The 10,842-nt window shown below is 43.3% G+C and overlaps 1 protein-coding gene across 1 annotated transcript in view; it reads left to right on the top strand.

The window, feature by feature from the left end:
- The window catches only part of CLRN3 (clarin 3), an 18,411-nt gene extending 9,763 nt beyond the window's left edge, over positions 1-8,648 (top strand). The window contains exons 2-3 of the mRNA XM_019502995.1: positions 1,820-1,999; positions 7,246-8,648. Coding sequence (XP_019358540.1) covers positions 1,820-1,999; positions 7,246-7,520 — 455 coding nt within the window. The 3' untranslated portion in view covers positions 7,521-8,648. The remainder of the gene's footprint in view (positions 1-1,819; positions 2,000-7,245) is intronic.
- The last annotated feature ends 2,194 nt before the right edge of the window (positions 8,649-10,842 follow it).

Here is a 10,842-nt window from a genome sequence, read left to right as displayed (position 1 = left end):
GTGGGCCGCATGTTGGACAAGCCTGGATTAGAGGGTCAGATTATAATATACTTTGAAAAAACACACTATTTATCTTCAGTTTATGTACAATGATAGCACTAAAAATAGAAGACACATGAAGGCAAAGTAGCCCAAACCAATGCCCTTTCAAGTCAATAGAAAATTAGGGTCATTAAAAAGGGAGCCGGACTGAGTTCTAGAACCAACATATTGTGACAGGCCAGGCACAGTTAAAGAGATCTGAGCAATCAGAGGTAAAAACAAACAAGCAAGTAAATATGTGGAAGAAAATAGGTAGGACTCCACAGGTGGATTGATATCCCTCACATTCAGATTGTTTTATATCATAAATGTGTAGAGGGTTTAATATAAATACAGATTCATACCGATTATTTTCGACCAAATCTGTTTTTGTAGATTACTTTGTTTATTCCAGTTATAAAATATGGGATTTTAGTCTTCAAAAATAAAGAGCAGAGAAAAGTAACCTATAACATATTAACTAAAACCTTAAATAAACAACTGCAACAAAAGTGGTACTTAATGTGGCTTGCAGGTGTCTAAGTCACTAAGTGCCATCCTATTCCACCTGACAGCAGCCACAAAACTGCCAGGAAGTCTAGAAAACAATGCTTATTAGTCTTCAAAACAGGTATTTTATGAAAAACGGACACCACTTCCTGCATATTTTTCTTTTCTTGCAACCCTATATTCTCACCCTTCCTTATGTGCTTGGCTGGAACATGGGGCAATGAACATTCTCAGAAGCAGCCGCATAACTATTTAGATGGCCGATTCCCATTTCTCATTTTCTTTGGGAAGTGAGTGAAATCCACCAGTCTTCAATTCCTTAGGCAGAGAAAAACTAGGCTACTTTAAAACACAATGGGTGCGTCTACATGTCGCTGTATGGTGACATTGCTATGGTGCCATGTTTTAGTACTTCCTTTTGGAAGTACAAAAGCATGATGCAGTACGGGCAGTTACTGTGCTGTGCATATACTACACTGTTAGATTTTCCCGCTACATTGCCATAGCAGTACTGTATACCACATACAGCGATGTAGCTGCCAATCACATGTAGACCCACCTGATCACTACGTTGCTGTAGGGCACCTTATAGCAATGTAGCATGTTGCTGCGTCACTGTAGGGCAACGTATAGACACACCCTTTGAGGCAAAGATTAGGCACAAAGCATGGTGGAGGTAGGTCCACGTACCTTTTACCCTATAGCCTAGGCATTGGATTACTGGTGCAGAAGACTGAATAAAGCTAGAAGACAAGCCTTGTATCTCAGAGCAAGCAATTTGAGTTGAACCCAAATTTCTCATGGAAATGCCTGAACCACAAAGCTTATCAGCAGTGTGACCCAGATATAGGCCTTCAGGGTTGACCCTAAATGGTCACAACTCCAGAGATAAGAGACAATGATAGGGAAGAAAGGGTTCCAGTTAGATTTATGGAATAAGCAGCAGACAGACAGGTCAGGAACTCAAGTTCTGTAACAGACCAGGGCATAGGCAGTCACCCTGGGTAGAACCACAAGCCAAAGGAATTAGGAACAGGAAGCAATTACTCAGACCTCAGTCTCTAGCCAGGAGGCCTGGGTGAGGCTGCTGTAGCTGTTCAGGACTGGGACACAGACCTTCACCCAACTAAGCCAAGAGCTGACTGTCAGAAGACTAGGGTCCAGGCTGGATCAGTAACCTGTCTGCTACCCTGGCTCTAAGCAGTTGTCTAGGCAGACCCTAGTTGGGACCGCTTCCCTGTATCATTAGGTTCAAGTTAAGGTATTAATACTGAACTCTTTCTTTCAGTTTTAGATAAATTGGATAATGTGGAAGCAAGAAGTGTGAACATTGTGATCATCTTCCTCCTGATTCTCAGTTTGTTCAGCTCCCTTCTGAGTTCTGGATTTACGTGTAGTAACACTGTATGTAATCCCTATCAGACTTTTTTGGGGCCTATTGGAATCTACACCTGGAATTCCCTAAATGGTAAGTATGTAAGGTATGTTATTTTAGATCACAGGAAAGTATGACTGGAAAGCCCCTTTCCAAGGCAGAATCATTCCTGCCTAAACCAACCCTGCTGCGTGTCAGCCTAACCTGCTCTTGAAAACTAAGGAGGTTGGGGAATTCCACAATTTCTCTGGGTAGCCCGTTTCAATGCCTGAGCACCTTTATCATTAGGAAGTTCCTTCTAATCTCCAATCTAAATTTCCCCTGCTGAGCTTGAAGTCAATGCTCCTAGTCCTGTTCCCTATAGCCACAGAGAGAAGTCCATCATCATCCTCTGTAATCACCCTTCAGGTTTTTGAAGACTGCTATCAACCCCTGCCCACCCCAGTCTTCTCTTCTCCAGACCAAATAACCCTAGTTCTTTAACCCTTTCCCCCAATCTTGATTTCAAGGCCCCTAATCATTTTTGTTGGATAGTTGGTTTTCAGGTAGAAATTTTATAATACACTTTGTATACATATCCTGATTCTTATTTATGTCAAAACTCCACTGTGCTGTGGGGAGCAAAGATAACTTGTGCAGCGTATCTAATAGATATGTCTGTATGTACAGATTATAGCTCCTGATTCATTAATACAGTAAAAGCTCTGTTATCCAGCATCCCCTGGGAATGGGGATGCCAGATAACAAAATATGCTGGTTCATTGAGCAGCCCCAGCTGCTGCTTCTCCTGCCACGTCTAGGGCGTCCCTCCGCCCCTCCTGTGGCACTGCTGCCCCTCCCACGGGCCCTGTTGGCCCTGTGGGACAGGGAGGCAGGCCCCTCACAGCCATGCGCAACCTGTTATGCCCCCAGGCCATGGGGGCTTGGCAGCGCAGGCTGCTTTGCCCCGGGCCATGAGGGCTCAGGGAAACTGGAAGTGATGTGGTGGGCACTTCTGGTTTCACTTTTCCCTACAAGCCGGCATGCCTGTTACTGAGCATGCCAGCTTGTAAGGTGCTGGTTACCAGAGAGTTTACTGTAGATGCATGCTCACGTACCCATTTTTACCAAAAGAGGGGAGGGGGCAATAAAGGAGTTTTGATTTTATCTATGCTGACAGCAAGCAAACATAATCTTTTCCATAGCCATGTATAAATATGGCTTGCCTATGAATTTTAAAAATGGGCAAGGATTATTTCCCATATGATATGGGAAATGCTATAAACTGACAACATTTGAAAGATGGTATCCATTTATTTAGGCTTTCAAACTGATATTGAAACATCCCACCTCTTATAGAAATTGCAAAATTTATTGTTTACCTTAAATTAATCCACCTTTCAGCAAGTTAGTGGGTTCACTGATTGCAATAATGAAAATGAACAGAAATAGCCTTTTACAATATAATTTAATGCAACTGGGTGCATACATGTCATCAGAGATCTGAATAATCTGACCATTTTTAAACTACTGAAACCCAGACGGGAAAATGAAGGTATTAGAAGTAACTAAGGCACATATTTTTAAAGGTATTTTGTAGGGGTGTACGAAGTGAGCCATATTCGATTCAATTTTGGCCCAGATCAGGGAAGGTGATTCAATTCATTGATTCGGATCACTGTCCCTGAATCGATTCAGCCGAATATGGATCTGAAGATTTGATGCTGATTCAGAGAATCAGCAATTCAGACACAAACACAACTTTAAAAGTTTTATCTATATATCTTGAGGTACCAGGTGTGACTCCTGAATGCTGAAATGTTGGGGCGCATGGAGCATCCCACAGGAGTGGGGGGGGGGGGGGCTGTCCACATGCTCGGCAGTGAACCCAGTGGACTGGAAGTACTTCCAGTCTACTTCCAAGTCTGCCAGGGACAGCACTGGGGCCCCCTCCCCCCATGCCCCCCCAGCTCGGCAATCGAACACAGGAGGAAAGGCCACAGGCAGGAGGGCTAGGGAGGGGCTGGGGCTGAACCCATGCCAGCCTGGTGAGCTGGGCTGTGGGGTAGCAAAAAGCCCCCAGTGGGGGCTCCCCCCAGCTGGGGGAAGGTCAGTGTTCAGCTGAGCCATTGCATTCACCCTGCCCTGTGCCTCTCTTAGGCAGGGGCTGAAGAGAGGGCAGAGCTGAGCTGGTCCTAGCCTGGCTAGCTAGGCTGTGGGGGAGCAAAACCCCCTCAGTGGGGTCTCTCTCCTATGCTAGGCAGACCCCAAATGTAGGAGGGGCTGGTGCCAGGCTGGATGACCTCTCATAGGTGTGGGGCTGGGCAGGGGGTGGGGCTGAGCCAATCAGAGCCCTGCTAGCCAGGCTGTGGGGTGGTGAAAAGCCCCCCCAGTACGGTCTTTTCCCATTTTAGGCAGACCCCCGTTGTGGGGCAGGGCTGGGTGGTGCATTTCCCCTCCCCACCTCCCTCTCAGAGGCACAGGCAGGGGAGGGATTTTCTACTGCCTCTCCCCTCCCTGCAGCTGACAGCGAGGCGAGGTGGCGGGTGTCCAGCAGCCAATCAGGCCTGGGTTGCCACTGGGCTGGGTTTAGCAGCCTTAGGCAGCTGACCACGAGGGGTGATGCATATGAGCACCCCCAGGCTCCTGGCCTGGGCCAGTGCAGGCTTCTGCTTGTCTTGGCCACCCAAACACTGAACATCAGTTCAGTTTGTTATCGATTCAATCTATGCAGCTTAGAAAAACCTGCAAAGATTGAACCAATTCTGCCTGAGGCTTTTTGAAACTTTGTACTTAGCCTTAAAGTCCTGTGCAGTGCTACACCTTGTTATTTCACTCAAGTCTGCAAAGACATAATAGCCCAACGTATACATGAAACAATTAAGTTTTAATCCAAAGAATACATATGAGGTTTTAGCATTGTGAAAATGTGATCATTTTTTTCTTTTTTTTTTTTTATGAGAAAAATGCTTTCACAGATGATAATAAGATAAAATATTCCCTAAGTTAAAAAATTAGTAGAGAGTTGAACTCCTGCAAGCAGTTCCCTGGAGGTATAACCCGTCATTCACCCATTGCATCTGGCTTCCTTTAACGTACCTCACTATCCTTCTGATCTTGCTACTGTAATAAGCCAATCTCTCAAACTGAATTTATCTCAAGAGGATTCTGCTTCCCCTAAGAGCAGGCTTTGGATTTGGAGAAGTTACTGAAAAATATCTGATTACAAGGTGCTTCAGTATTAGAGATTCAGCCTCCTAAAGTATTTCAAGTGCAAAACTGTTATGTTGGGTACCTCTGCTTTTGCTTTACACTAAATAGCATTTTGAAACTCATCTGGGAAATCCCTCTCAAGCAGTATGGATCTTGGGACAGAATCTCTCCTAGTGTACTCGAGCTTCACTGCTCTGATGTCAATGGAGCTATACTGATTTACTTCAGAGAACCTGACATCTTGTTTCTGGAAAACAGCTACTGTTTTAAATGAAGCCATATTCACAGGTGAACATAGCATGATCATTCCTTAAAGCCTGTTGATTTCTTACTACTGATCTTCAAATTCTATAACACCCTCAGAAGATTTTCTGATCATTGAGGCTTGTAGGTAGAGGTATGGTGATTCAAGTATGGGAAGGATGTAAAAATACAGTAGGCAATATAAATGGGAAGAACAACATGCTAAGTAGGCCTGTGTGAGTCGGCAGCAATCCGATCCGGCTTCGGATTCAGCCGCTTCAGATGGCTGCGATCTGATCTGGAGCTCCAGACTGGGTTACTGCCTCGATCCAGCTGAAGCTTCAGAGCTGCCTCAGAGATCCGGCCGTAGGGTATAATGGGGAATCAATTAAATAGCTATAACTTTGTGGGGTTTTTTGTACAATTTGGATGAAACATGCCGGGATGGTATCCTCTGCTGAAAGCATGAAACCTGCCAAGTTCCAAGAAGATCGGTGCAGGGGTTTGGGCAGAACTGTACCCCAAAGTCTTAAAAGCCAAACTCATGTCATGGCTGTGTGTCACACCACAGGGGGGTCAAAACTGCAGGGCTGTCCACAGCTTGAGGGGCAGTTTCCTCCAAAGCCCTGCACTGATCTTGAAACTTGGCAGGCTTTGTGGCCTCAGTAAGAGCTACCAGCCCTGCAGTTTTGACCCCCCTTGTGCTGTAACACATAGACGTGACAGGAGTTTTGCTTTCAATAATTTAGGGTACAGTTGCCCCAAAACCCTTTCACCTATCTTCTTGAAACTTGGCAGGCTTTGTGGCCTCAGAAAGAGCCACCACCCCTGCTGTTTTCACCCCACTATGTTGTAATGCCTAGACTTGACATGAGTTTTGCTTTCAAGAATTTGGGGTGCTGTTTCTCCCAAACCCCTACACTGACCTTCTTGAAACTTGGCAGACTTCAGCTTCTCTGCAGAGTATACCATTCCTGAAAATGTCATCTAAATCAGACGAGAAACATCAAAATTATAGATATTTTATTGTTTCCCCATTATATCCTATGGCCAGCAGCTCCGAGGTGGCTCCGAAGCTCTTCGGAAGCTCCGAACTGCTTTGGGAAGCCGAATGAGGCTAGTGCTTGGACCCGGATGTGCTGCTTCAGACCGCAAAGCGTCCAAAGCTTCTCTGGATCCAAAGCTCTGTCTGAAGCCTCACACAGCCCTAATGCTAAGTCCTGTAAAGAACTAGAATCGGGGAGTTTATTAGGGGGCACATCTACATGTGCATTAATGCACAGTGATTACTGCACATTTAGTTTAATACCTGTAATAACAGGTACTAACTAAACACACAGTAACTGGTGCTACTGCACAGTAGCACCAGTGCATGCATTTTAGGTGATGCTAGGAGACCAGTTCTATTGCGCATTAGCACAGGTTTTGCCCACTGTGCTAATGTGCAGTAGAATTAGCCTACTGAGCTTGAAGTGTCTCATGTAGACGCACCATATAGCTCCAAGAAAAATATTCCTAACACCATTAATAACACATTCAGACTCTAACACTATTTAGCCAAGTCCTAAGGTAACCACCACATCAACATATGTTTTAAGTCTGTGAAAAAAATGGGTTCTGATTTCCAGTTCATATGTATTAACTCTTGTGGAGCCTCACTATATATTTCCAATGCAAAATTTCACTGACATCAACAGAAACTGAATATATGGCTCAAATAGAAAATATTATATACACCTACAATGTCCAAGAGCAAGATTTGTGCTATGCAACCTCCTTTTAAAAATCTGAAAATGTTCACATGGATGTAACTTTCTCGACTGAAATACATGATAGAACTATTGTATTTGCCTAAACTTACCCAAAGAATGCTTTTCTGTAACATTTGTATTTATATTTTCTAGGCATCTTCATTCTTCTAGCCATGATATTATTTGCAGTGAATATAGAGGCAAACAAGCTGTCAGTAAAGTTGGCTTCAAAATGTACATCTTCTACAAATGGATATGAAAAGTCCACCAGTAATTATGGATACTCATACTGGATCATGCTGCTTATCCTTCTTTTGAATGTCGCCACTGTCATCATTATATTTTTCTATCACCATGCAAGATACTCTGAGAAAAAAGAGCAGGAAAGACCCATAGAAAATGCACCAAAAGATGGTATTTTGTTTTAAAGATGTCAAGTCTTTTAAGTTAAATATGACGTGGAAGAAAATTTAATTTGGACAGTGAGAACTGATCATTTAAACTCCAAAATTGCACTATTTTTTGGTTCATTGTACTAAACAACTGATGTCTTTAGTACTCATTGATTGAAGGCAGCAACTTAATGTAGCAAAATAGTGATCCCAGGGTATTTCAGTTGTCTGTGGATCCTTTAAGGATGAGCTTTGTATAGCTCTCTTCTGCTCCCTTACAGGAGTCCCTTACAGGGAAGTGGGCAGCAAAACGGTAACGAACACAGGGACTCAGTTTTAGGGCAGGGGCTTCCAGGAAATGTTATTCCAAGTCTATACCATCTTGCAGCCGAATAAACCCTACTGAAACACTCTGCACGTGCTCCACAACCTTCCCAGAAGCTCTTCTGACTTACAATGAGGAATGAATGAACTGCCCTTATCTGGCACAAGTATCAGAAAGGCATAAAAAAGACAAAAGGTAGGGCAGGTGGCTCCTTACAGACTCACTGGTTCAGACAAGCAAAAGATTTTCTAGGCAACAGCCTGCCTGGTCAGATGTAGAGAAAGGAGGCATAAAGATATTAAAATACTATTTCTACATTTTGACTACAGGCTCAGTTAGAAACAACCGTTTCTATTGTTCCTGGGCCATTGTTTTCAATTATAGAGTCATTCTAAATCTGAAAGCTCAAACAGTCAAAAAAAACTAAGATTTCCTGTGATGCAGAGGAAAAGGTTCTGGGGCATCTGTGCTTTGTTCTCCACTGCAGTCATTGCTATTTTCCCTTCTTGTCTTGTATTTCATTGACTCTCCTCTTTATAAAGTACTCACTTTCACACTGCTGCTCATTGCCTAAAAGTTGTCTTTGGTTACTTTATTCTGAACTATGGGCTCACTTCTTGTTAACTATTCACTGCATGAACCTAGTTACTATGTAAGATGTTGCCAGTTTCATATAAATCCTCCCACAGCATAGTGTCAGAAAGGCCCATTCTGCTGCAGCTGCTATCTCATATCTAGAATGACTTTATACACATTTTTAGTTTGCACAATGACAATATGCTAAAGGGATGTAATGCAATTGTAAACAAGAAGGAAGATGACATGCAAATATAAGTGAGAAGGCAAGTCTCTGCTCACAAACAGAAGTGCAGCTCCCTGCTGTAACTCAGAGCACTTTGCAGGAACTGTTCTGAATTACAACAATCTCCCAGACCAAACAGAAGTTCACTGTTGATTCCAGGGGGAGGAGGAATCTAACTGCTGGCTTCAGCCTGCAGCTGGTTTGCCCTGGTAATAGCCCCTCCTCTGTCCCAGCCCTTGCTGTTTACAGAATGGGAGGGGGGAAAGGGAGCAAAGGAAACTGGTTTTTGGGTTTTCACAGCTGGCTCCAATCTACCCATCCCCAACCTCCAGCTGGGGCTGAAAAAAATGTAGACCAAACTCCCTCCACTCTCTTTCCCCCCTCCTATTCTGAAACCAGTGACAGGCTAGGAAGCAGCTCAGACAGAAGTTACAAAAAATGCTCTGTTTTGAAATGTCTTCAGGGTCCAGATTTTTGTGGGATAGAGTCCTTTTAAAGCACTTTTCAGACATGCATTTCTGTTTGGTAACAGTTGTAGAGTTTTCAGAGGCCAGATCAAGCAAAAACTGTCACTTCTGTCTTGTGTGTGTCAACTATTCATTTCTTGGTCATGTGATGAAAAAGTATGAGAATCCTTATTTTAGACCATTAATAGGCTTGATTACTGCAATTAACAGAAGTAGAAAGTGCACTTAGCACACGTGTGGCTTTCCTACTCCTTGAAAGTTAAATCACCTTTTCACCAGGGGGATATATGCAATACTGTGGAGTCAAAGCTCTCATTCATTATTTGGAATTTAATAAAGATTCAATACTTTAAACTTAAAGAAAACAGACTCCTGGCTTTCTAACTTCCTTCTTCTAATCTTTACTGCTACCCTGACAGATTCTCTCTCTGTTAAATTGTTAATTTTCTGCATAAGTACTAACCTGACCTTCCTCTGGGTAAGAGGGCAGAACATATAACTCTAAGGTTATGCTCAATGCTCATATCGCAGGGAACAGATAGTCACAGATACAACAACAAGCATCATCCACACTCTTGCTCCTCACTGCTGAATGCCTTTCTTAATTTGTAAGAGACAAGGATTTCTGTGAGCAATGTATTTCTTTAATTGGACAAACTGCATACTTGGGATAGATTTAGACAAGCTTTCTGGTACATAATACCCTTCTCCATGTCTACAACATCACTTCAACATTTGCTAACTTTATCATGTGACCTCTGTTTACCACAGCTTTCGTGAGCCAGGCTCAATATGTATTCATTCAATGACATGGGACAGTGCTGCTAAATGTGTGGCTGTGTCGATGAGTGGTGCAGGGTCAGTCCCTGGCTAGTCCAGCTGTTCTGGCCCAACTCTGCATAGCAGTCCACATCATCCAGCTTTCGGGGCTCCCCACAGGTCCAGAAATTTGACAGCAGGGGATCTGCAATTAATGCTGGCACTGCTTCCCAAATGCCAGATTTTTGGACTCCTGGAAAAACCCACAGGTTGGATCTGGAACGCAGGTCAGAGGTTCAGCACCCCCAGCATGGGCAATTGAACATGAGACAAAAAGGGACTCTAAAGAACATCTTTGTGGCTACTGGAGTTTTTCCTGCAATGTGATTTCTCAAAAAAAAAAAAAAAATCTAACAACTTCGGAAGCTGCCGGTTGTGTCAATGTAACTTTCAGGCTAAAATATCCACGGTGCTTTATTAGAAGAAAGTATAAGTTCACTGCAGAAGTCTGGTAGTAGAGCAATGTATATGGAGTAGATCAGCACAAAGTTAGAGAGTCACACAAGAAAAAGTTTAGTTTCTTTATGTGGAGACTGAAGAAGTGCATCAAGCAAGATGACCATAGCCAGTCTTCACTTTCTGACAAGAACCCTGACGTAACTGCTTTTCATCACAGCAAACATTTCAGCTGAAATGTCAGATATTTTGGGCCCACAAGCTGAACTGGCACAAAGTCAAAACATCTGCTAGTTTTGTTTTGGCTGCAAAAAAGTCATACAGCTTCAGCATGCAACTGTCACTCCTCTGCTAAAGCCAACATGCATCGCACAGCACAATTAAATCTGCTTCAGGCATTTTGTATAATAGCATCAGTCATTGCAACAGATCATCAGAGGACCTGTACCTCCTTCTTTGAAAATAAATGACTGACCATTACTTTGATATCTGTACTGCAGTAAAGGACCATTAATAGGAAAACTTAAGTAGAGTCAGTGATTTACTTTC

Source organism: Gavialis gangeticus, unplaced genomic scaffold (assembly GCF_001723915.1).
Source record: "Gavialis gangeticus isolate Ggan-Ray unplaced genomic scaffold, GavGan_comp1, whole genome shotgun sequence".
In the NCBI taxonomy this organism is placed as follows: Eukaryota; Metazoa; Chordata; order Crocodylia; family Gavialidae; genus Gavialis; species Gavialis gangeticus.
This window is presented reverse-complemented; position numbering and strand designations above follow the sequence as displayed.